Here is a 27,857-nt window from a genome sequence, read left to right on the forward strand (position 1 = left end):
GCTTTTGTGGCTCCAAATACCTGGATGCTTCTAAAAGCCCAGCTTGGTACCAATTGTATAAATTGGGCAGCGTCACCTAGAGACTGCAGGGAAATGACATCGCCTACTGTGGGCTTCTGGGCAGCAACTCCGTGTGCTAAAATTAGAAGAGCAGGAATCTTAATTTTTAAATGTGGCAGATATCAGCTTTTAAGTAAATGCTCAGATGTTTCAACCTAGTTCGTACTATATTAGGAAAAGCTAACAATTTTTGCGTAGGTGGTTCTGACAGAATCTGGCACGTGTTGAATTTTCCAGAGAAGATATTTTGTTGAAAAAGTGATGAAAACAATTTTTAAGAAGTCAAACCCTGGGACCCGCAAGTTGAAAACTTTACTGAAATGAGGTCACTCCCTCTATGCACAGAAACACATAGTCTGCATTCTCGTACTACCCACTATCCGTTTTGTGCCAAGAACACAACAGGCACCGTCTGAGACAACAAAAAGACAACAAAAAGGGTTTCCTCTCCCTTAAGGAAACCTAAAACCTGACAGACGATGTGTTCTAGAGACCTTTTAGGTGTTCAGCTTTGTGCATTAGTAGAGCCACTACAGTTCACAAGAAATAAACTGAAGTATTTGAAAGGGAGAGGAAGTCAAAGCTTTGATCTTTTGAATAATTTTGCATTAGCCCAGATTAAATCATCAAACCAGGAGTTGTCGTACAGCAAATCCCTGCAGGCTGCAGAGGCATCCACCTTCTGCTCTAAGCTCCCGTGATCCTGCAGCAGAGCTACCAGCTGCTTTCAGCAGAGTGTGCCCATGGACATTACACAACATCTAATGCGTAATACTCTTTAGATTTTAACTGCGAACTAGTTCTTTAGGATGATCTAGAAACCACAAAGGACAAAATTGCTGCAGAATTTAGATAATGTCATTTAGTTTCACCATTACTTTCATCCCTATTGAACCCAGCCAGACTTTTTCATGAAGGATCTAAACCCCTGGAGTTCACTTATTCAGCTAACATGCCCTTACCCGCGAGCCTTTCTCTCATGCTGCAGTCATTTGCAAAGGGCATCACTTCATAGCACACGCTTTCACATCCGTGTGACAGTCCATGGACAGTTACACAAAAAGACATGGGGACAATTTATAGGTCTAATCCTACCAGATGACTGATTGTTGTGTTGTAAGCAAAATTCAATTAACTGAGCTTGCAAGATCGACCTCTGTGTTTCTTAGCACCCAGCACAGGGCAGCTATGTTTTGGCTGCCTGTTGACGGAGCAATCGAAAGACAATTGCTACATCCAGCCAGGGAAATGTCTAAAGAGCTGTACAGTTCAGGTGTGGGGGAGGTTTCCAGATAAAATCATCCTGAAGGGGCTTGATCCACAAGGTGATTACAAGGTTCCAAGTTTGCCCACAAAACTTCGGCATTACCCTTATAAGAAATCTTTCATACATGACATTTTGTTTGCCTGCCTCTAACAATAAACAACTTAACCATCAACTTTTGCAGCTCTCGGAGCTGTGGACTCTGCAGATCAGGATCTGGCTTCTATGACTGTGTCCAAGTAAAGAGCTCCTGATACAAACCATCTACACCAAAATGTCCAGGGGAAGCCTCAGAAGTACCCCACACAAGTCACCAAAAAACTTCATGGACTTATGCATATCCCTGGTCCTCTAGTCCCCAAACCATCAGCTCTTTCCCCAGAAGTTCTTCACTTTACAAGGGAGGGGTCTAATAATCAAAGGCTCTTCCAGAAGAGGATTTATTAGAGGCATCTAAGAGAGGTGGATGAACCTGAAGGTGTGTCCCTTGTTCTGTCTCCCCACTGTCTGCAGCAAGTATTTAAACTAAATTTGGTTTTTAGATTGATTGAAGTTGGGTAATTTTCTTCCGAGTAACTAGGACCTTTCACAACTCCTAAATGACTTAGCATCGTATAAGCCCCAGGAAAGTCTGGGGATGGACCTAACCCAGAGGGGAACACTCTGCTGGTCAGTGAAACAGCAGAGTCCAGGACAAGACTTTTAAATTTTTCCCTTCTGAGCTCCAACATGCAGTTCCCTGGCTGGGAGCAATCCCAGGAGCAGTGACCCGACATGTCCTGGCCTGATCTGGGCAAGATTATTCAGCACAGAGTTTTAATATATACAGTCCTTACTGACACCAACTTTCCCACCTATTGCATGGAGGCTTTTATCAAAGTCACCAAGATCTGACACAGCTCAGATGCACAAGTTTACAGTAAATCTTGGTGCCACATTGCCAGATAACTTCAAAACATAAATAATTATTGAAATGGTCCCACACCAGTTTGTGACTAGTGAAGGGACTGATGGGTTACGGGGAGAGGAGCAGAAAGTACAAGGCAGAAAACTGAAGCATGGTAGCTAGAAACTTCTTGGAGTCTTCTCCAGGCCCAGGTTTTGCTGCTCCCAGCCCTTGGTTTCTCTGCATACAGGAGCCAGCAAATTAAAACTTAAGCCATTATAAAGATTTGCATCACGTCAGAAGCATTTGGTACTCTGAGGATGATATATTCAGCACAGTCTGACAGCCAGCACTAAATGATGGCAGCGATTTCCAGTGGGACCAGAGTCTGGGGACACAGCATAAGAAACAAAGGCACCACCAAGAAGACAGCCTCGATGCTGGCCACTTTTAGCCAGCAAATGGAAAGTTTCCTTGGCACTTGCAAGAGATAATTAGACTAAACAGGCACTGTCCAACCACTGCAACTAACACATTATAGCTGCACTTTGGACTGATGCTGCATGGCTACTTTCCTTAGAAACTTAAAGGATTTACATGTTTATGGAGTCTTGCAGCTTCCGAATAGTTAAGCAATCGTCACTGTTTTCATCTTCTGCAGGGGGGAACTGAGCAATGATTCCCAGTCACAGAGGGGCTGGACAAGCAATGACGCACACACAAGCAACTCCACATCCACAGGAGAAAGTTTATCCTCCCCTGGGCTTCTGACTTGCCTCACAAAACCAAATAAACATCAGCTGCCCACAACTGTCTACAGATAATGGAGTTATTTACTGACTAAACTGCTCCATGAACAATATTCAAGCACTTGTTTCTCTCCATCCGCTTCACTGTTTTATGTGATGAACAGGTGAACTTGCTTCCTCATTTTTTTGTTTGTTTCCTTCCTACAATTAACCATATCGGCTTTTTCCAGCAGCATGAGAAACACCTCATTCCCTATTGAAACTGTCAGTAGATTCAACAACAAAAAATCATCATGTCCTGCTGGAATTACACCATCTCTAGAGAGACGATCTGGATAAAACATCTTTCTCTGATAGCCTCAGTTACAGCTTAACTTTTTGGGAGGGGAGGGGTTGAAGATACAAGATGAAAATATACAGCATCTTTTTCACTTTCCATCCATCCAAAAAAAAAGAAAAGAAAGAATACAATCAGCAAACACCAAGTACTTCTCTGCGGGTCAATAGCTGGTAAAACAATCTGCAAAGAGTCCCTAACCTCAGTTGAATGACCTCTGAAATGATGCATGATCCTAAGATTTGCCATTTGACCAGGCACGCAGTAGAGAGCATGCCCACCCCCAAAAAAAAGCCATCACTAGCAACCGCAACCAGAATTGGATTTGAATGCAGAGGCAAGGAACTAGACTTTATTGATCTTCTTATCTAGAATTCAATGACTCAGTGGGGAGCCCAGAAACCTGAAGTCATTGGCTGACTACAAAATTCTCCTCTCCTGTTATTTCCAGGCACTGTCCCTTACAAAAAGCCAACCCGCTACTTTTAATTTGGTGTCTGGCTCTGCAGCTTTCTTTACAAAGCTTCACATGAATGATTAACTGGTAAATATACAATTAAATTTGAATTGTTACTGGTCCAATTATTGAAGTAACCTGCATCTGTTAGACTTTTTATTTTACTCACACTCATTAATGGCATCTAAATGTCAAGCAAAAAGCATCTTTGTGTGTATGTTCATTTTACTGTCCAAATTTATTCACTGAGCAAAGGTCAGGAATTTTCTGAATTACAAATGCAACTGTTTAGAGCAACTTAGTACAACTTAGTAAAATCTGCACTCAATGTGTTCAGCCTAGCATCCTGGAAGTTCCCATGGAAAAATATTGTGCCAGACATATTAAGTGCAAATTGCATTATAAATTCATTTATAATTAAAACTGCCATTTCTGTGCCTCCTGCCAGACCCCACATTCTGCTGAACAGACACACCACTCTAACCCTTTCTGTTTCTGTATCGGTTTTAATCTTCATAACACTTAAGTCTCCCCACACCCCTGGGAAATGCATGTGCTCAAGAAACTGAGGCAGGAGTTAAGTCGCATTTCCATGACCCTGAAGCAATCAAAGCAGGAGCATGGGAGCTGCCACTTCTCCATCCGCCACGTCTCTCCCCCTCCCCAAGGCTGTGCTAAGCACACTGGCCTTGAAAGCAAACATGGGGTGACTCTGCAGGCTGGACTGTTGCTCAGAAGACTGCTTGTCTCACTCCAGTGATGATATAGGAGATGCCAGGGATTTCGGTGGCTCCGAAGAAGGAGCCACCAAGGACACACAGCTCCTTGCACTGCTCAGTGCCCATCTCTTCATATGCTTCTGCTGCTGTCCTCTTCTGCAAGAGGCACCCATGCCTGCCTTAGTGCCCTCCCTGGGACAATGAGGCCCCAGTCAACATGGTTTCATCTCCAAAAACACCCCAGCAGCTTGTCTGCTACCCCCTCACCTTGCCGGCAGTGGTACCGCAGCCCCTTGGCAAGCCTGCACAGGGTGGACACTGGCATATGCTCTGTGCAGCCTGCTAGTCCATACCTTTCTCTGCCCCCACGTGTTTATGTAGCAAACAGCTCATTATGGGCTGTGGTAGCCCAAGTCACTGCATCAGCACAGGTACTCCGGTAAATCATTTGAAAAAAACCCAAAGAGCACCTACCAAGGGAGAAAAGCAGGAAAGCATGGCATGTGCTATAAACCACTGCATCACTGGGAAGACACCTCTGACTGAGTTCAGCTTTGTAGTGAAGCAGGTATTTATCACCAAAGAAATTTAAGCACAGACCCAGGAGTCCACAGAGCCAACGCTTCCCCCTCTGGCCTGATACACAGCCCGAGGTTGATCTATCTACATAGAGCATCCTTTTACTGATCTCCCCCACGAGCAGTATGTATGGCACATGCCCCACGGGACAGCACTGGTCCCAGTACTCCGTCACAGTAGCACCTCACTTGGGATCCTGCCGGGCTAGGACACAGGTATAAGCTTTTCCTTGTGGATTTTCAGTTTAAAGCAAGGTTATGGTACCCTTGGTTAAAAGGGCAATAGAAGCGCAACTTAATTACCCGGTATTATAACACAGCTATTCTGAGAGGCTGCAGAAGGAAATTGGCACCATTTGATGGAATATTCCACGTGGTTAACAGCAATTTCATGCAGCCTCAGAGAAGACAGGCAGTTATCTAGATCTGTTGAAAGGTAAGAGTGACACACAAAGTATTATTCTTTCCTTACTAAAGTATAACCATATATTTTCAGGCTATATAGCTTATATTTTTAGATGAGAAGAAAGCAAAGCAAGAAAAAAACTAAAGTCAAGCTGAAAACAAATTGGATGAAATTCAAAAGGACAGTGGAAAAATACAGGATGAGAAGGAGATGGTAAAGCAACAAATTAATAGAAAAGGATCAGGGCATTACCACGAATCACAAGTCAGGAGTGCAAGCGTTGTGTGCATCCACGCCATGCATAATGAACAAACATCCGACAACACCTAGGAGGGCTGGAGTTAAGTACCACCCAGGAATCAACAGCTCTAAGATCTCATCAGGAAAACCACGTGCAGCCTCGGGCGTGTGTTTCAGACGTGTACCAGCTGAAAAGACACCCCAGGAGACCAACAGGCATGATCAGTGGCCATGAAAATACAGCCTTAGAGGAAAGGTTGGATTAACTGGTGGTTAGGCAGGTAAGGAAGGAGAAGGCTGAGGAGAGACTTGATAACTCCCTTTAAAGATGCAAAAAGTAGCCACCAAGCAGAAAAGACCAGTTGTCCTCTCTGGCAGCAAAATCAAAAGGTTTAAATCAGAAGGAGACTTAGGGTAGACAAGAGGAAGGATTTTTTTTTAACAGTAAGGATAGTGAAGATCCGGAGCAGGTTACCTGGGGGTAAGGTGTAAAGTCTTTCTCTGGTGAATGTAAGTAAAAGTAAGGTAATTCAGGCAAAGTCCACCTTGTCTTGGGACAAGGGATGGCCTCTGACTTCTGCAGATCCCTTTGGAGGCCTGGCCTCTGTGGCTGCACCCAGGTGTGGAATGGAGCCCAGCATCCCCCATCAGCAGCATGATCCTGCAGCCCACTCCTCAGCCACATCCACCACCCACTGCTGGTCAGAGCCATGTCCAACATGTGAGGTCCCAGAGTGACGGGGAGGTGAGGATGGCACTGAAGTACAGTGTATGGGCAAAAAACCTCCCAGAGAAATTGTGTGGAAGGAGCTCACTCTCAGCACACAAAGCTTGATGGGTCTGAAGAGGAGGAAGATTTGCTCACATCTCCTGCTGCTGCAGAAACCACAGCGCTTCAGTTACGCAGCTTACAGGAAAATATCCGACCACCTGGTATGTCCCCTGACAAGAGTTGCAACAAGGAGAGGCACCTGGTTTCCCCAAATCTGGTAAGACTTTTAAATTAAGTCATCATCAACCATGGAAAGGCCAGGAAGAAGGTCGTGGCATCTTTAGAAACTCGCTTTCCAGATGCCCAACCAGGCTATGGGGGAATCACAGCCCCATGGTGCACACATCTCAGAGGACTGTTGGTGCACACTCCACACTGGTGGTGGGTACTCTGAAAGCAGCCTAGAGCATACAAATGAATGCTATGAAATAACTGGCTGTTTGGGACATAGCTGTGGCCTGCCACTTCATATAGAACTGTTACTACAAAAGTCAATCCCCCCATGCAGACAAGTGCTAAGCATAATGCAGACACTCCAGAAGAAACGTCTGCTCACTGGTACACACGGGCACAAGGGTTTTGAGGAAGACCGTGAGAAACAGTCATAGAAGCCACTGAAACCACAGGTGGAAACTTCACTAGCGAGAACAGCAGAGTCTCAGAAACAAGAGGACTGAAAGATTAATACTACCCTTGCCTGCTGGGAGGAATACAGGAGGAGGAGAAAGGCTGGCATACCGTGTTTCAGACTCAGAGGCGTGAGTCAAAGCATGACTTTAGATGGATAGAGGAGACATTTCTCCATCAGCAAAGTCATAAGTGGATACAACCAGGCTAGGAATCAAAAGAGCCATTCTAGCTGCACCACACCATTATGCATGAAAAGTCATGTGTCCAAATAGGCTAGCAAGAGCTTGGCCACCAGTTTCAGCTGGAAGGCAATCACTTCCTCTGGCACACCACCTCCATGTGAAGAGGTGAGTATAAACCTAAGAGCAATGTGTGGACACGAACCATGCTATCGTGATCCTTGATCAAGTGCAACCTGAGGAACCCCCTGGATCATCACAAAGCCTCGATGAATTTAACAAGCCCTGGAACATTACAGAGGGAAATAAGTGAGCATCTGAAAGGAAAATACCCAACAATTTAACTACTGGAATGAAAAGCAATCATTAAGAGGTAGCTGCTAAAATTGAAATTGCATTGCTAGAAACCATACTTCAACATAATCACCATATTTATATACTTAAACAAAAAAACATTTCTTACTGTTAAGGCTTTATCAGACCACTCACACTTGAAATAACTGCTAAACCTTACACATTCAGAAACAGATTTTTTTTTTTTTTTTCCTATCTACATCTTTCCATAATGACCAAAATATTAAGGTTTCCCCACCTTGGGATTTGACCTTATCTTGATGGAGATGACTTGGATAATCTGAATTAAATTATCCCTGCAACACAATTAAAAAATACTGCCTGTGGACTGCAAGTGCTTAAATAACATTAAATGATGATATAGCATTAAATTACGCCATCCTTGGAACCTGCAGCTCCCAGGTTCAGATTCAGAATCCAACTCTGTGTAATTTAAATCTTGCCTCTCCTTAAACTGAATAAAACATGACCTGTGTTTGGTTATATTCTGCATATTTCATTCACTGTAGCTCTCTTCCATGCAAGTCTTAAAGGCAAACTCAGTAAAATATAGAGGAAGGACATGAGATATTTGTCTTCCAGGCTGACTTGCCTCTCACCTCTTTTAATTAATGTCATTGTTAATCTCATTACTAAAGCACTCTAGAACAACTCAGTATTTTTAGTAATTCTTCAATTTTGTTTGGTTTTATCCATTACTCCACCTAATTCCAGGTGCTTCTGTTCATTTCAATAATCACAACAGAATTGGCATGGTCCTATAATTAATTCAGCTTTTGTTTTCTCTCTGCAGTATCAGATGGGCTTTGCAAGGGGGTCACCTGCTGGGGTGAGGAGGAGGCAGGACAAGCAGCGAGACTTAGATACAAGAGAGCTGGGAAGAGTTGCTGTAATGTAAAATATGTTGTATGTCCTACCTGAGGCATGGTTTTCCAAAGATAACACCACTAGTGGTATAATGAAGCACTGACTGAACACACATGGACGTCTCTAAATAAGACAAGCACTAGCAAGAGGACACAATCCTTAAGTACTCCCACCTTTCCCAGCCAGAGGTGAGGGAAGAAGAGTGTCTTATATAGCAGTAGCTGGAAGCTTTATTGGGAATATGGGAGAGTCTGGTCCAATTCCTTCAGCTGCCTTGGGGACTTGAGTTGGCATCTGAATTTGGTTGCTTAAATTAACCCCAGGCTCCAGGGTCCCTCAGGGCTGTGCTCACTCAGTCACTTCCCTGTGCCGGTCACCCATTTCCCAGATGGGAATGGGTGACACCCACCAGGCTCTTAACAACTCACTAGGAGCAGCTGGCTTCCCTCATCCTAAAAAACTTCTGCTTCCAGTTAGCCAAGCCACAAAATACACATTGCATGCCTTAGAAAGCCAAAGAGCAGGGATGAGAGGGGGCACTGGCTCCCAAAGGCCACGGTGCCCGGTTGCTCAAAGCAGCTGAGCAAAGTCAGGCTGCCTTCAAGGGATTCAGCAGGTCCAGCATCAGCAGCCCTTACTCTCCCCACACACTCAAATTGCTTGCAAGCTGCAAGCTGACCACACCTGCGCTGAAGTACAGATGCACATTCAAAGGCTCTTCCCTGTCCCAGCAAACACCCAGTTATTGAACCCAAGAGGGAACAAGTTTGACAGGCAGAGGACAAAATCCCTGGAGAGCACATCACCTGCACCCCATGATGAGAGCTGGCAGGGGGAGCAAGAGGAGGACACCTCCTGTGGGGACCAGCAGAGCCAGGTACCAGCTGCGCACTGCTGTTGCAACCAGCCCTGCAAGCCGAGAGAAAATCTGGCTGGTAAGAAGTATGGATACCCTCAAGATTTTAGGCTCAGGCTGAGGGCCATCTCCAGCAGCAGTTAGCCTCTGGCTGCTTTGTAGCAGGTGGATAAAACATGGGTGGCAGGGAGTCATTTCTAGTCCCTTTTGCTAATTGCAAACAGCTTTTTCAGCAGACAGAACTAAGCAGGAGGGGTTTTCCCCTATACCAGGGCACTATGGTGTTGCCAGGCAGCTATAGCAGAGCACAGCCAGGCCAGCTTGGTCCTTTAATCTATGAGGGAAGCATGTTAATTTTGCAAGACAGAAAAGATGTGCTTGATTGGTTTTCTAACTCCCACCCTAGGGAAGGCTGTGCATCACCATTCTGTTTCTTCAGAGATCTAATCATCTGCTTCATCTCTTCACCCTGCAAAAAGTTGTTGCAAGGAACAGCCTGGTAATAAACTTGCTGCATCTTACATTTTAGATCCTCAACATTGTCAGCAAATTGCTGCTCCCCCGACACATCAGGCTGCCCAGAACAACCTTTCCCAAACAGCCCAGGCTCCACCTGCAGCACTCCTTGGGAGATGTTGTCCCACAGCCCCAGGCAAGCCTGGGCATCTCTGCAAACACAGCTTGCTAATGAATGGTCACCAGTTGTCTCAGGTCTAACTCTGGAGTAAGGTGCAGCAGAAAGGAAGCCCAGTTTTGGGAGAGGGTGCGCCTCTGAGCAGCAGATGGGATCAGAGGGGCAGTCTTTGTCCTCGTGACTGGTCCTATCAGTGGAAGGAAAAAAAAAGTCACAAGTTTCAGAGTTTCTTTCCTCCAAGGACCTGTCACATACATTAGCAGCCAAGGAACAGAGGGAATTCTCCATTTGAGGTCTTCTCATATAGGTGAATAAAGAATAAAAAAAAACCAGCAAAAGCAGAGAATGATAGACAGTACAGCATTGTTCGTGCAGGAAAGCACAAAAAACATTTTTCTGTAAGCAGCAGGCCACTGTTAGACTGCAGGAATGTTTATATGAAGGTTCTGTTCAGAGTCTTCACATAAAGCATTAATAATGATCACAAAATAAATGTTTATGTATGTTAGTAAACACATAAGCTAACATGTAAATAAATTGTTTATGTCCATCCATAATACCTACTACTTTCATCAGATTTTATTACATACATCCATGACACGCTTACAAAGATCCATTCAACAAGTTAATCCTTGATACAGATTAAGCATGACCTAAATTTTGGTCTGCCTCTCTCTCATGCTCTTGCAGGAGAAAGGTTTTGTTCAGAGACCTGTAGTTCCTATAGGTGGTCTCTGTGCCCGAAGGGGCTGCTGCACAGCTCAGGTACCAGCCTGCATGAATGCAGATACAGCTTGAGGATCCGCTCCATGTGAGCTCAGGACTGCCTGCATCCACCTGGGCAGAGATGCTCCAACACCCCTTTCTTCTCTTTCAGCCACATTTTGCAGATGCAAGCATCAAATGGGGAAAAAAAAAGTCAATCTGAACACCACACCACTTGCATCCTTCATTTCAGCTGCCTTGGCGCCACGTCAAGCAGAACATCAGGGCAAGGTGGGAGGGAGCCAGCGCAGGAGAGAGACAGAAGGAAAACAGGTCACACAAAGAAGAAATAAAAATACAAACCAAAAAGCATAGCAGACAAGATCAGCAACAAAAGAGGCAAATTCAGGAGACAGGCATTCGTGAACTTGACAGGTGAAGCGATGCAAGGAGCCCGTACATGACTGTGGGTTTCAGTAGATATTATGATGCTCTCGTTCCTATCCAAATGGCTGTCGCACGAATGCCTTCTCTATGCCTCTCTATTTACCTTTGCTGAAACCAGGCCATGGCAGCTCCCAGTCCAGGACAACAGGCAGCCTTTCAAAACTCAATGATAGCCTGCGAGTCTATGGAAAGCAGCTCTGACAGATGGGCAGGGCTGGATTTGGCTGTAGGGACTTGCACCATTCCTGCCTACCGCTCACAGTCCAGTGTATTAACGGAAGCCGCCCTCCTTGGGTTTACCTACTCTTTAGCAATCACATAGCCCTGAGGATTAAGCAGCAGAGTGCCTGCTCAGCAAAGGTCTGGAAAAGGTTGTGTGAGGCACAAAAGAGGGAACCAGAGGAGGACAGGCTGGACCCCAGCATGATGCAAGGGACCAGCAGCCAGGCAGCACTGAGAATCTCATTTACAAGGCCCACAAGCTTGAGATGCATCAGGGAGATGATGTGATTCCAGCTCTGTAAAGCTGGAATTCATCTGACCAGATGTAAATGCCAAAACAGGAGTTAACCACCAAGATTGCCTGTGCCATTCATGGAAAGAAACAAGCACTTGTCAGGCACCTTCCATCCCTCTGGAAGCTGGTGTCTTACACTGATCAGATGAGTTGCCCCTTCCTCTTCATCAACTCTAATGGGACCCTGGGGTTACCAGCCCAGATATGAATTTCTGTGCCATAGACATGGAAACTTAGATGAAACTAATCCCAGGACAACTCACACATGGCACTTGCTTCTCATGCTGCCATATGCCTGCTCCATGCCAGCAGCTCTTCACCCAAGACAAATAAATATCCCTTTGTGTCCTGGTTTCGGCTGGGATAGAGCTAATTTTCTTCCTAGTAGCTGGTACAGTGCTGTGTTTTCAATTTAGGAAGAGAACAATGTTGATAGCAACAATTAAACATCGGTGTGTTAAGCAGTGCTTACACTAAGTCAAGGACTTTTCAGCTTCCCATGCTCCACCGACTGAGAAGGCTGGGGGTGCACAAGAAGCTGGGAGGGGACACAGCCAGGACAGCTGACCCAAACTGGCCAAAGGGACATTCCATACCATGTAACATACCAATTATGACATCATGCTCAGTACATAAACTGGGGGAAAGCTGGCCGGGGGGGGGCCACTGCTTGGAGACTGGCTGGGCATTGGCTGGCAGGTGGTGAGCAATTGCACTGTGCATCACTTGCTTTGTATATTCTATTATTACTATTATTACTATTTTATTTCAATTATTAAATATTCTTAGCCCACAAGTTTTCTCACTTTTACTCTTCTGATTCTCCCCCCCATCCCACCGGGGGGAGGTAGAGTGAGCAAGCAGCTGTGTGGTGCTCAGTTGTCAGCTGGGGTTAAACCATGACGCTTTGACAGTCTGATATTTAAAAATACGCATCTTCTGTACCATGTCAATGAAGACTGAGGGCAGTGGCTTTATGTGATAATTAACAACTGTGTGGGGAAATTATTCATTAAGGGCAACGTTATTTGTCATATACTTGTCCTAATTAAGATCAACACCAAGGAAACATGGCTGCCTTGTGGGAAATTACTCTTCTTGCAGACAGTACAGGAAGCCCCTTGAAAAGTGAAGAGTTAGCAACAAGTGCCTGATTTTGAGAAAAGTCTAGAAGATACTGGGTGGCTGGGAGGGTTTCTTATGGGCTTCCAAGAAAGAACAACCACCCACCCTTTCAGGAGTCTGTACCCAAAGCATCATGCAGAGAGGCTGTATCCACACTGAAACCCCAGCTAAGGACGCATACCATCGTGCTTCAGTGCTGACCTGCTGCTTCCGCACCTCAAGTCCTATTCCAAGGCATCAGCACCACAAGCAGAGCTAACGAAAAAATCAAGCATTAGCAACTTTCAGCTCTGTGGAGGGAGCCACAGCCCTGTAATACAAGAGGAGGCTAATAATATCTTTTGGACACATGGGTCATGGGTAACACAAATGACATGATGGTGATTCAGTTTAATTACAAACTTCCTGTTAGAACTATCAAGGCTCCTCTGATGGCACTGGCAATTGTTCTTCTGACTCATCCAGCTGTTACTGTAACTAGGCAAAACAAAACCTTCTTTGATCCTTAAGGTATAAATAATTAAAGAAACCATTATTTTGAAAGAGTACCTGGCATTTCATAGTTACTGAAACACCATCAAAATAAATAGCAACATCCAGAAAGAAATATGGCGTTCTGCTTAGGGACGGTGGCTTTTATTACAGTCTCCACTCCCTGAAAGACAACAATAAAACATCCATCCATCCCTCATATGGAAGAAGCAGATTAACTCCCCACCCATACAGGCTTCCAGCAAGGTTATCCTACATGGTCAGATGGATCATCGCTAGTCAAGTGAGAATCAGAAGTCCATACCTTCCAGGCCACTCTTCAGTAGTGGTTCAGTAGTTCAGAAAGTCTTGCTCATTTAACACATAGGCTCGAGTTTTCCTCCAAGTTAGTACTATCTTAAAGCATAGACCTAGAGGCCCAGACCTCAGGAGCAAAGGAGATCCCAGAGCCATTGCTGAGGTTGCAAAGCATCCCACAAAACATACTATTTACCATCTTGCACAGTGCATCCCATGTCCCAGACCACTGCTGTCCCTGTTCCCCCAGCTATCTGGGAAGAGCCTCCTGCAGACAGGGGGCTGATCTCTAGCCCCACACAGGTGACCTGCACATGCAGAGCAGCCTATGTAACATACCTGGCCAGGTGGGACACGCATCTGGAGATGGAGCAACTCCAGACACCTTCAGCCCAGCACATGGGACCATCTGCTGGTGTACATTCCTGCATCTCCCAAACCTGCATCCCACACCCATCCAGGCAGATGCCCTCAAGTCTGAATTGCCTGAAGTTCACTCACCACTTGCTTGGCTCTGGCTTTGAGGAACTGAAGTTTTCACCTCCAGTAGAAAAATTTAAGGGCTTTACACCCCTTTCCAGCTCAAAGCCTGATCCTTCCCCATGAGAACAGGGCCCTTGTCCCCAGGGGGAAAAGATATTCATGGTAAATGGATGGACAGGAGGACAGATCAGCCCACACCAGCCCACAACAAAACAATGCTGAGCCTCTCCTCTGCCTCGGCAGAGCCTCCAGCACAGAGCGAGAAGCAGCCTCCTTACCACAAGGCTCTCAGGGCTCCCAAAGCAAAAAAGGCTTTTTTTTAAAAAAAGTAATGTTTTTAACTCACCTCTCAGGAGATCTCAAACAGGATTTGCAAAGCCTCAGGACCAAGTGGGCTCCCGCAGCACACAACAGAGCATCACCTCCAGCTCCTGGGAAACTTTAGGGCAGCAGGTAGTTAATTAGGGTAAGGTTTGCAAGAGCCTCACAGCCTGCTCTCACCCTCATTACAGACAATACCAGGTTGTGCCATTCACTTCAGCAAGGGCAGAATCAAGTCATTTGTGGTTCACAGTAGCCCACTTGTTCCTCTTGATGAATCTCTTGTCTCTCTTTGGCACAAACAACTTGAAAAGCCCATGAACCTAGTTTCCAAGTCCTACACAAAGGTGAGACATCCTTTCCAATCTCCCTTCAGTGAACTCTAAGATGAAGCACGGGGCATAACAGCCCCCATAATAGTACCCTTGCTAGTATGACTTCAAGGTCTATTTTTTCCATCACTGTCGTCTATTTTATTTAAGAACTTGATTTTGGGAGGCACAAAAGGCCTGATTTGCAAAGATGCTGTGATCGAATGAGGGGGGGAACCACAGATGCACAGCTCCTCTGAAAATCACATCTCACACTGTGAAACCAAAGACCAAAAAATTACCAGTGAGAGCTCTATTTTTAGCTATCCTTGTCATAATATTCATGATTCCTGAGCAAACTTTCTGGCAAATATTTAGAGTGAGACTCATAACCCCATGCTTTGTCAAACAAGCACAGTGATTACCTAGGGCAACTGTAGGCACAGCACCTGCAGCACTGCAGACTGTATTGCTTCAGCCTGTTACCATGGCACTTTTAGATGGATTTTGCCTGTTTGCATGTGTAGGACACACGCAAGATAAGCCTTTTATGTTTTTAATATGTGATAAGCAGGGCACAACTAACCCCAGATAAAATTGTTTAAAGAGCTCACCTAAGCCAGGGAAACTTTCTGAGTTTTCACAGCCAGGCATTTGTGGCAGCTCTGTGCCACACTTGGTGGCTGCTGGAGAACTTTTCATGGATGGGTGAAAGTACAAGCCACATTCAGAGGCAGATGCTGCTGTGCCCAGGTGTGGTGGGGCTGCAGCAGGAAGAGCTGAGGTTGGGCACCACACTGCAGCCGGCTCCATCCCCTGCTAGCAGCCACATCTCCGGCATCACCCTGTGCCAGCACCTGTATGAACACAGACTTGGTCATCAAAGCCACCCAGGTAACCACACCATAGGGAACCCCCTGCAGTTGTTCAGAAGATATGACATCTCAGTTTATAGCACAGTTCATTTAAAATGAACTACCAGCACAGCAATACATGGTTTTCTCAGCAAGTCAGATGCACTCTTCAGGTGAAGCCACTGGAAATGAGAACTGCCTTCCACCTTAGTCAAATATCACCTAGTGCTCTGTTCAGCAGCAGAGGGAGGGCACGCACTGATGTTCAGACCTATTAAACCCACCTTTAACACCTCATCTTCAATTCACTGCATGATTATACCTGATATAAATTATTCCTGGACTGACACTACCCTAAGCTGAGAACAAACCCCAATTAGAGGATTTGCAGGACAAAATGAAGAGCCCCTCTCTACTCTCTTTGCATCACACCCTCCCATCCACCCCATTAAATCCACCTTTCTGCTTGGATTTTTTGTATCTGTTGAAGGCTGGAAGGAAAGACATGACCCTGATTCCTGAGGGAAGTCATCAAGATTAACAGACATTAGGATCTCTCCCTGCTGAGGGCACTTGTGGTTGCATCCTGAGAAGTCCTTCTCTACAGGAGCTATACTGCTTGTTTGCTACGGCCCCAGCATCCCAAAAGAGCTCAGCAGTCCAGAAAGGGCACCCAGAGCGGTGGGTGCAAGAGAGCACTCACAGAGTTCTGGCATTCGCTAAAACACATGGCACATCTACTAGAAAACTACTCCCATCCTCAGCTGTCATGTTGCACAGTGAATTAAGCACATATGATGCACTTCCATGTGGTCCCATGTCTGTGAGGTTACAAGAGAAGCAGCCATGCTGCAGATCAGGCAGCTCCCCTGAAAAACCTGGCAGCCCGTACCACATTGAAGGAGAAAGTCTGCTACAAAACGTTGTGCGGAGCAGGATTTGCATGTGTAACCTCTTGCCCTGCACTCAGTAAGCAAGTGAATATGGCCCATACTTATATTCACATAGGGAGGGAAAGCCCCAGCAGCCCAGCTTTCCCCCCAGATCATAAACAGCCAGTGCTTGGTACTGTCACCTGAACTGCTGGAGCAGCTGTTGCTTTCTATACCAAGGAGCCCCCCTGGTGACAGCCAGATGTAGTGCTTGCAATAGGTAACATGCGATCCAGCACAAATTACTCCAAAATAAACTTTTAGATTAACTGCTGTGGCAGGGTCCCAACTCAAAGAGAAATAATGTTTGAGCTAGCAGAGAAGCAGCATGCATACAGGCAAGAGGAGGGGATGGCAGGTCATGGGAGCACCCATCTGCCTGGAGATCTCCAGAACCAGATGTGCCACCCCAAGGGGCACAGCAGCACCCTGTCAACCAGCCCCTGCCTGCTCACCTCAACACGACCGCTGGGACCAGTTGTGTGATGATTGTTTTTGGAAAGCCCATTCCTAAATGGCTCCTTCAAGCAAAATTACTCCATCATGGTAAACAAACTTCCCTAAGCCGCACAAAATTCACTCTCCCCTGGGGAACCTGAAGAGCTATGCTTGAGTGTATAGGCATATTTAAATGTGTCTCAACCTGGTTTTGCACGTGTTATTTGGGGATATAAGTGGTGAAACTGCATCTGCTTCTTGAATATCTACACAGCAATATTTAGCATTTGAAACATTTTTGCTTTAATTAATTTAAATGCAACCCAGCCATCCTATTATTTCATATATAATCCCAGGGATTTAGTAGTGGGAAATGCAGTATCACAGCTAAATAATGGAAAGGTGGCAAGATTAAAAACTTATCATAAAATTAGCCTACTTAGCATAGTAAATAGCTTTTCAATTTGACAAGGGATAACCATTTTATGGAAGTGTATATTAAAAAATAATCCTGTTAGGTTGCCCCATGTTTGCCAGTCTTAGTTCACACACAGCAATAAACCCAGATCGGAGTAACTTTTCCAAAGTCTGTATATCTGTACATATTTACAGGATTATCAAGAGCAACTGTGATAGTTATATCAATAGAATGAGATACAGTTTTCAGAAGCAGTAATTGAAACAGCGTAGTTATTGCTAAGCCTTCAATAAACCTACAGCGTGTTCTGCTTAAAGTTATTACAGAATCCAATATACAATTAATATTTCTATTCCTTTTAGGTATTACATTTCAGTCCTCCTTATAGCTGAGATTGCTTTTAAGCGGCATTGCAGAAATTTACAGCCAGAACAGATGCTGAACGCTTGGCCCAGATAACATTTCTCTATCATGAAATGCTCATTTCTAATACACTCCCTGCCTCGAAACCCTGCTTCTCACGTTCATCTAATGACTGCTCATTGCTCCACAGCTTCCCTGCCAAGTCACTGCTGTCTGCTGAATGTTAACTTTTAAAGCAGAGAAATGCAGGGGTTTAGTTTCTCTTTTGGGGGGTCATGTTAGCATCACACTGAAAATAAATTCAAAGCAGAGATAAATCATTCAATTAATACCAAGGAGAGACAGAGGTGTATGGAAATCCAGCTGTCAGCATATTCTCTGCTACTTACAGAACCAAGATTAAACTAAAGCAGATGGCAACTTGAGACTGCTATTTGTGTCCTGAATTGGGAAAACACATGTCAATGCCTCCCAGAGCAGAGATCCAGGGATGGGAGGATGGAGATCCATTCTGAAGCACTGACAAACACACTTACTGAAAGCTCCTGGATCACATCAAAACAAAATCATTACATAAAAGAGCGCAAAGGAAGTGATAAAGTCACCACAAGAAACACAGCTAAAGCCAAGTGCTTCATCTTGGTTTTGAATCACATCAGGATTTTGCCAGTTGAGTATTTCAGAGATACATTCTGACAAAACATTTTCATTTTAATGAGGCAGCATCTTCCGAAGAGAAGCAGGAAAGCTTTGGCCAACACTGGTCACAAGGCAGTCTCGCTGCAGTCCCTGGCAGTAGAGCGGTGCACAAGGCTGCAGAAGGATGCTAGATGACACAGACAAAGCAGGGCTTGGTGTTTGTTGTTGCCTGACCTAGATCTACATGAGCTTGCAACTGCCTCTGAGCTAGATCATTAGGGTAACACCTTGGAGAGCATCTAGGAGCTGGATTCTGACAATGGACTAAAAGGACAAGCAAGGTAGGCAGCTCCCTACCTAGGAGAAGGATAGGAAAAACACCTGGCAACGTGGCTAAAGGTGTCAGAGAAGACCAGCAAAATGTAAAATAAAATGCTGTGTAAGTGGTCAAAGATGCAGATGAACATCAAGTGGGAGTTTGAAATGAATGGAAGAGAGTCACTCCACTGTCCTCCCCTGGTGCTCTAGCCCAAGCAGCACCTTTGGAGCCAGGGATCTGGAGATACACTTTCTCCAGGAACACACCCAGGACATACACTGCAAGAACTGGTTTGCCTAAATATCAGTCCATCTGCAAAAAAATACCTGCAAGCACCTTCCTCTGGAGCCAAACACCTCAGTCTTTAAATGACTGATTTAGCAGACTGGCTTAGTTACCCCACAATTCATTTGGATGCCATGAACTGGCTTAGTTACCTAACAATCTATTTGCTAGATCCTCTTTATTTTCTGCTAGATTCTCATTTTAAACTCTACCACACTGCTAGGCCTGACCCAAGGGGGAACAAAGACTGCCCAAACCGTCCTGGATTATATCAGCAGCACTTCACAACATGAGGCTGTAACAGGAGTAGCAGCACCCCCTAACCCCAAAGAGAACAGAAACACGCAGCTCAACTTTTTTGGTAGCTCAGCACTCCCAAGATTTGGACACCTAAGAACTGCAAACTCCCCCCTACTTTAAGCTAAATCCTACAATACTTGGAAAATACAAATTACTTACCAGTGACCGGTAGCAGAAACTGGCCTGGGATACTTTTTTCTCCAGTCTGCATCTCAGAAGAACCAGTGTGTATCCAACACTGGAGTCTTCACCCTTAGGCCAAAAGGAAAACACCAACACACAAGTGTTCAGCATCAGGCAAACGCTCTCAAGTGCTGTATGGCTTAAGCACCTCCTAGTAATTCACTGTAATCTTCATCTAATGAACAAAGCAACATTTCCTGTGGCACAAACTACACACTGTATTATAACCAGGGAAAAAGCAGAAGAGGGATTGGGTTATTGGAAGGAACTGCAAAGCCATTCCACTAAGGTATTTTTCCTCCATATATTTGAAGTTCAAAAAAAATTACTAACAGCAGGGGAAAGAAAAGGTACTCATTTTAAATTCCTTCACCCTTGATGCATCTCAGAATTTGTACTTGCAGAAAGAGGATAAGCATCCACAGCAGGGAGGGCTTTAACACAACCCATTCTTCTGGAGTGCAAAGCACTCACCTTCAAACTCTTTTCTCCAGCAGATTCAAGAGCGCAATGTGGTGTGGGAGGAACCTGAAGTCAGGAGACAAAGCCACAGCTCTGGGGGCCAGTCAGTGCCCTGGGATTTGCTGTTCACTTGGCCTTACCTCTGGATCATGATCACAACAGGCTTCTCAGCTGGTACCCAGCAGAGCACCAGTAACACCCAGATGTGGGAATGAAAACTGGTATTCCTTCTACATCCCACCCGGTGCCCCACAGCTATCTCTAAGAGCAGATGCCCCAACACCACTATTTTTCTGCTGATCAACGATGTCAGTAAAATCTCACTGAAGTCTGCAATATGCTCTAAAGGGATAAAAAATTCCCCCCCATTTCTCTGCAGGCTCAGGAAGTAGCAATATTACTTCAGAGATCAATTGGGCATAACTTTAAAAGTAAAACCACTATCTGACACAAGGATCTGAAACACCAGACTTTTTCCTGTTAGCTTAATCTTTCAGCCATTCTTCATGTAAAGACTGTTTTGCCACAGAAACCAAACAACTGTCTGTGCTGCGCAGATCGTAGGATCTCAGTAACGCTCCCAAGGGATGAATTCCTAACAAGAAACTAGCTGTCATCAGCAAACAGGACACCAGACTTAGCTCTCCATAACTCTCAAATCCTTCCTGATGAAAGTATTTACTTCTCATAATTCATTATGCACAAAAAGAGAGGCCAAAGCACCAAGAGGTAATCAACAGCTTAAAATAAAATGAGCTATGGCCGACTGAAAAGTAGGCTTTGAATGAGCACAGCTCCATTTCATTTACCGCTTTCTGCCAGGCAAAGTTTCTGATTATTGACTGGTGCAGAGGAAGCAGTTACCCTTCAGGGATCACACCAGACTCTTAATATACTTTCAGGTTTGCAGGCTGGCTGTGCCCTGCTGCAGGCATGAGCAGCTGCAGCTGTTCTGACCTCTTCTAGGCATAAATTGCTGTAATCACTCCATGAAATTTGAAGAAATCTGGGGATTTTTGTCTTTACACTCTAATGTTGCAGTTGCTTCCCGAGGACAAGGCTGACATTAGGTTGCTGCTCTTACTCTTCCACATCACCTAAGGTTTTCAACATTTGACATGTAACCTGAAGTGAAAATGTGTAAGTTAGAGTTACAGAAGCTTTCTTACCTGAACCCGTGCAATTATTTTTTTAACAAATTACAGTAGGAAATAAATATAACAAGAGAAACTATGCTTGAGGTTGTTGTTCTTCCGTCTTATCTGCTGCTATTAAAAGCCATTAATTCTAACAGCAATAAGAAACATGGGGGATAGATAGGGATCAGTTCTGCATAAGTTAACAGACATCAGAGTATTGCACTACCAAATATATCTGGTTTTACTTATCCCTCAGTATTTTTTCCCCTCTACTAGCCTAATCACTTTTCACTTGCGGCAATTACTGTGCCAGAACCCCTACTAGACAGCTGTTCCGATTCATATGTGGATTAAAAAATATGAGCAGTTTCATTGCTTTTCTTCAAATATCTCCTGGTTCTCCAAACTCCGTTCCAAAAAATATTCCAAAGGGTCAGTTAAATTTTTACTGAAACTTATTTTTTGGAGTATTAGTTTATTATTTTGGAAAGACATAAAAGATTATCTCCTCAATGCTTAAGAGGATCAAGTGTCAAAACAACTAGCATCTCAGTCAAATTGGAAAGTAATCCTTTTTCAGTAAACAAGTATTTTATCAAGACTTGGACATGATCTATGCAAACTAAGCAACAGCAAGACATTTAAATCTTTGTGAGAACTGAGAATTAAAATAGGTGGGACCAGATGCATAGTTTTTTTCCAGGCTATACATTAAAAACTGATTTGCATTATAGCAAGTACATATACCAAAACTAAGCAGGCATTTAGACATCAGTGGCACCAGCATAAGATTAATACCAACCACAGCAAGCCTTATTCTCTCATTGAATCACTTCTATCTATCTCTAATGCATCCATGTCTACAGTATCTATTACTCTGTAAGAGCAATGCTTGGCTAAAAGGGACACTCTTCCTATCCGCCATTAGAAATGGTTACTTGGCCATCACACATCCACTCCAAGCAGTCCTCTATTGCATTGAAAATAGTTCTGGTTCAGGAACATCTCCCAGAATTAGGGATAACAAATTAAAGTTTTCCGCCCCAGTCATTTCCATGTATTGATCCTTGGCACATACTAAGAATCAAGTGGGAAGAGATAGCTGTAATATAGGTAGACTCTATGCATAGATTAGAGAAGTCTTACCCTTTTTCTATGTTACTAAGGTATGTAAATTAACAGATTTGAATATAAATTGAATGCTGCTAAATCATACTTAGGTCCAAACTGATCTTACTACCTTATTAGTCTCATTTGTGCTCTAAACAACATAGCCCTACACCATGAGTTCTGATGCTTTGTATGAGACTTAATTTGATCAAAGCTTTGACTTCTAAGAGAAGCCAGGAAAAAGCACAAAGCCCAATTTGCCAAGAACAAAATGCTGGTATTTAGCCAGAAACCTGCCTAACTTTAAAAAGCATTACGTTTCAGTGCTTCAGAATGTGTCTGGCTATCCAACTTAACATGTCCCTATTCCAGTTCCTAATATATTCTTCTCAGACCACTGCAATCACTGACCTGTTACCAACATCAGTGCTGCAGGCGCATTAGACAGCCATCTGTCAATAGTCTTGTATCTTCTACTTTGAACTCCAGACTTTGGGGCTCGGGATTTTTTAGTTATGTTTTTTCTCCCTAGGATAGCCTTGGAAACATGCACATCCTGCTAACTACTCAGATCCAGGGGAAGAACAGTCACACACCATCACCTTCAGTGCAATTAAGAGCAAAGGAGCAAAGACCAGCAAGTCAGTTAATTTTATACCAAGGCAGCATCTCTCAAAGAAGCACCATATATATTATACTTAAGAGGAAGGACTTCAGCAGAACCAAGCAAACCCCAGCATTCTTTCCTTTCAAGGAAATGCTTTAAGTTCTGTAAAGTTTATTTTCCATATCAACTACACTTGAAGAAGATAAGGCAGACATGCAGGACAGTCCTTGTTAGTTAAGTGCTAGATTAGATGATGGAATAAACTCCTTTTTGTACATCAAGGCAGTAGCTAATTTCAGTCTATCCCATTGTTATTTAATCTCCCTGCAGATCATTTGCAGTAACTCTAATCTGAGACCATAGGGAACTCCTTCACAGACCACATGCCCTTACCAAAGTTCTATTAAGCATACTCATTCCCATTGCTCCATGTTTAGTGTGGAATAACAATGTTGTAGCACATACTTTGTTTTCACCACTGTTATGTATTAAAACCAAAACTTAACTGCACAATGCAGAAGCTAAGAATACTGCTCCAGCCTGAATTAGCTGAATTTACCCTGAAGCATCATCCATTTAGTGCAGTCAATCTGAAAGTCAGAGCTAAGCACAATAATTTCACTAGGTATCTACCAACCACATAACCAAGCAGCTTTTCCTCAGAAAGTCTGCAATTCAGAAGGAAACTAACACATAGCTTTGCCCATCAGAGCACTGAAGCCAGTACAACACTGAATCCAACCAGCTCTTTATTGCTATTATATGAAATACTGTTCCCAGATATTAAAGAAAAAACAGTTAAGTCCAGAAGCTAGCTGCATGTTAATTTTTCAGTACCCAGAATATCCAGCTTAAGTTCTTCACCTTCCATATTAAGTTTCTTCCTGTTCTTCGATAGATTTCAAAACCAATAGTTTGATTCCCAGCGCCATTTAAGTTACATACCCAGAAAGAAGCACAAGTCACAAAAGATTGCAGGAGTCTGAAGATTTACACTTGCATTTCACCATTGTCGAGTATTACAAGACAGTTCTTTATTTTAAACATTAAAGTGCCAGGTTTATGTACAAACTATTAAAACAATAGTAAAAAAAGTAAACTTAAAACCTGCAAAGAAAGCAGTGAAGTCATGTAGTTGCCTCCAGTTTTCTGCAGAGTATTCAGCAAATTTAGGACTAGAATTTCTCAGCTGCTCCTTTGTTTATGGGGAGAACAGCAGAAGCTAGCAGTCACCACCCATAACCTCCCATCTTGCAGAAGGAAGGTGCCTGTATCTTTCACAAAATGGAGCAGCATACATTGTAAGAGATACATCTAAACATTCTATGAATTAACACCATTGGCAAAGTCTAATAAAAAAGGATTTTACTGCTAGAGCTACAGTAGCCTCCTGAAAAGTACCAATATCACCACACTTTTCAAGAGTGGGATTTTAGTACAGGAATCAAGTCACACTGTGACTCAATATAGTTTCCCTGTAAACAGGGGAGCATACACACTAACTCATATGGTCTCAGTTCATTTAAAATTCCGCATCCAGGGTGAAAGAGTTGTCTGTGGCCTTTGACATGACTCCCATCCTCTGATATTCACCTACTCGCTTCTCAAAGAAATTGGTCTTGCCTTCCAGAGAGATGTTTTCCATGAAGTCAAAAGGATTCTCCGCTTTGTATATCTGAAATGCAAAGGCAATTCTATAGTCACTACAGGTGCTCACATCTTGAATACATGAGAGCATTAGAGATCAGCTGGAAGGAGTCTAATAACATCAGCGGGCTTACTATTTAGTGAGCAAAATTCTCTGCCCCAAGCCTTCTCTACTGTATTTGTTCCTGTCTTTTAGCTGCAGTAGACAGAAGCACAGCAACTCAGTGTTTTTTCATAGCATCCTTTTGCTTTTCTTTCTGTGGGTCGTCAAACAGGATCTAGCAGCAGGACTGCTAAATGGTTTTACAAGTTACACCAATATTGCTGCAGCCATTTTAGGATTTGCATTTCTGGAGGAAATTAAACTTAATATTGTCTTTTCCCCATGAAAGATTCAGTGTATTAGAGCCTTACCTTGTTAAATCCCAGTTCCAACATAAGCCGGTCTGCTACAAACTCTATGTACTGTTTCATTAAAGTGCAGTTCATGCCAATTAGCTTTACAGGCAGTGCCTCCGTCAAGAATTCCTGCAGACAATAGAAGCACTTAATGTACAGAAACTGGTATTCACTCTGTACCGTCTAGGTTAATTTTATACCCAACAGCTCCCCAGCTTTCTGCGCTTAATTGCGATCAAGTTCCTAAACAAGGAGCAGACAATTACCTGTTCTATGAGAACAGCATTCATGATGATTTCCTTTACTCTCTGCTCTGATGGTTTGCGTATCAAGTGCTTGAACATGAGGCAGGCAAAATCACAGTGCAAGCCCTGGAAAGAAGTTTCAGAAAATTATTTCAGGAACACTGATTTAAGAGAGCCATGCAAAATCAGTAGCACAGAATAAATAGCCCAATATCTAGGCACCATCTTTGCACTTGTCACATTATTTAGTGTTACCTACAGACAACTTTCTGCCTCACCAGGAGGCATAAGCGAGTTCAGCCAGGACCAGCTGTGCTTGCTCCAAATGGCAAGGTATACTGAGTGCAAGGGTTGGCGAGAACCCTTAAACCATTTTAGAGGAAGTAAAATGCTAAGTTCATTCATTCTCTGCTGCAAGATCCACAATGACATGTTTACACACTTTATGAGCTTTAGACTGCCTGTTTCTGATCATACTCCTATTTTAAAATACAGGCTCCAACTGAATATCATTACTTTGAGCTACCGTGGGACATTACCATCTTAACTGCTAGAATTTGATTCATACCTCATCTCTACTGATGAGCTCGTTAGAAAAAGTGAGTCCAGGCATTAATCCTCTTTTCTTCAGCCAAAAAATTGATGCAAAAGAGCCAGAAAAGAAGATTCCTTCCACTGCTGCAAAAGCTACTACACGTTCTCCTGTTAAGAAAAGATTGATAGTAATATCACACAGAAAACTTCACAGGATTAATACCCAGAAGTTGTGAATAGACCAGTGAACTGCATCCTCCAAGGGGAATGAAGAAGTTTCTGCTCAAGTGTGCTACAGCCTGCCCCTAAAAACTATTACAGTAAGGGCTTCTGATCATTAAGCAAAACTTAAACATGAGAGGAAGTAAAAACTAATTAGAGCAGCTACTAAGTAGCTGAAGCCAAGGCTCCTTACCCCAGGTTAGCCATCAATACTATCCTTTTTTCAAAGGTTGCACACTGAAAAAGAGCAGTCATTTTAGCAGCTGATTTAAGTCAGTGCCTGCTCATCTTTAATTAAGGAACTTTGGCCATGAAGAATGCTTTAATACTAGTGAAATAATGATCCGTACCATCTCATCTCACCTTTGAAGAGAGACATCAAGAATCAGTAAGGCAGAGGAGCTACAGCCTCCAATTGTACATGTCTGCTGGAGATAAGTGGCCAGTAGTTCTAGACACATGACAGCAATTTACAATTTGATCATATAGCCAGGCATATGAAGATTGTCACATGAGCTACCATTATTCAAAATGCCAGCAATTTTACAAAGATTCATGTCAGTAGCTCATTTGCAACATGAAAATTTTTTTCATTTCCAGAATTATACTAGTATCTTATACCAGAGAGCATATACTCTCCTTGTGACAACAATCTCTGAACTGTGGAGTCTGGAGAAATGGTGGTTCCTCCATCTTTTTTAGGGAAGGAATTTCACTTTCCTTCCAATAGATGTACTCACCATATGTTGCTTTCTTGTCCCCAATCCAGCGCATGGCCCAGTCAGCTTTCTTTTTAACACATGGTAACGTTTCAATAGCATTAAAAAGAAATTCCCTAAAAAGAATAAAACTCATTAGGATTGGACACCAGCACAACTAGTACAATAAGCATTCACTAGCATAGATGGTCTTGTTCACCTACAAGTGCTCTGCACCTTCACCCTCATAATTAAGTCTCCTTTCCCATCTTAATTTGCACAAAAATCTAGCTCTATTTGTACCCATCAACTGCCTTTTCATCACCTACCCATCACATCAACACCAGTTCACATGAATTCCCATGACAATATCAAGGGGAGTACTGTTTCATCAGGTACTGTACTTGAACAAGGCTTTCAAAACTACAAATCAACCAGCCTCCATTTTCTAGTGCCAAGGCACCAGAGCTTTCATGTAAGCAGTTCCTCCTTAAACATTTACTGGAATTAAGCATCTCAGTAGAAGTGACATTGTCAGCTTTCGACGAAGTAGTAGCGATTATATATATCTAGACTGCAAATAGCATTGCGATACCACATGACATTTCACTCAACAGGGCGTTGGTCTGACAAGGTAACACCACAATAACTCAGTCCAGACTGCTCAAAGCCCTGCGTTTAGTTTTAAGATACCATTCTTGAATTGATTCATCTTATTATGAAAGTTTTATGCTTTGTTTTACTTTTAATCAAGACCAAAAGCCACTTTTTGGCAAACACGACATGCTTCCCCCCCCCCCCCCAAGCAAAATAGTCAAGTGAGTAAGGGCAGCAAATGCTATGTAAAAGTGCTAGCTGTTAACTAAATGCACTGGGGTTTAGAGATGACATTTTAATAAAACTGATATTCTCAGAGAAGCTTTCCTACATAGCTTTCTACTAGGTGCAGGAGTCCTCCATATGAGTGCTTACTGTAATTTAATATACTCCCCTTATTTGACTGCTCCATCTTTTACATAGTTTCATTCCTTCATTTCAGTATTAAGTGGTTTCGGTTCCACTCTTAATCTAAGCGAGGTCTTGCTCATACACTTCAGAGAAAGATATTCTAAAGTAAAGCTGCTCTTAAGCAACAGTGTTATTTTATATAAATCTAGTTTAAATCCTAAAATTAGCCTTAAAGTCAGAGAGTGACTGATATGATTCATTTAAATCTCAACACTTAAAGAGTTTTGAGCCTTTCATCATCAAGCAATACGAACCTCTCTTTAGAATCTTTAATGTAGGTGTCAATAAGAAGACTGTACATTTCTGAATGTATATTTTCCATGGCAATCTGGAAGCCATAGAAACAACGAGCTTCTGTGATTTGTACTT

The 27,857-nt window shown here is 43.4% G+C and overlaps 1 protein-coding gene across 1 annotated transcript in view; it reads right to left on the reverse strand.

The window, feature by feature from the left end:
* Positions 1 to 24,257: 24,257 nt before the first annotated feature.
* The window catches only part of RRM2 (ribonucleotide reductase M2), an 8,479-nt gene continuing 4,879 nt past the window's right edge, over positions 24,258 to 27,857 (reverse strand). Inside the window, exons 4-9 of the mRNA XM_009332507.1 lie at positions 27,743 to 27,854; positions 26,523 to 26,617; positions 25,595 to 25,728; positions 25,048 to 25,152; positions 24,797 to 24,910; positions 24,258 to 24,410 (exon numbers count right to left, since the gene is read on the reverse strand). Of these exons, the coding sequence (XP_009330782.1) occupies positions 24,258 to 24,410; positions 24,797 to 24,910; positions 25,048 to 25,152; positions 25,595 to 25,728; positions 26,523 to 26,617; positions 27,743 to 27,854 (713 nt within the window). The remainder of the gene's footprint in view (positions 24,411 to 24,796; positions 24,911 to 25,047; positions 25,153 to 25,594; positions 25,729 to 26,522; positions 26,618 to 27,742; positions 27,855 to 27,857) is intronic.

This window comes from Pygoscelis adeliae, unplaced genomic scaffold (assembly GCF_000699105.1).
Source record: "Pygoscelis adeliae isolate BGI_AS28 unplaced genomic scaffold, ASM69910v1 Scaffold168, whole genome shotgun sequence".
NCBI lineage: Eukaryota > Metazoa > Chordata > Aves > Sphenisciformes > Spheniscidae > Pygoscelis > Pygoscelis adeliae.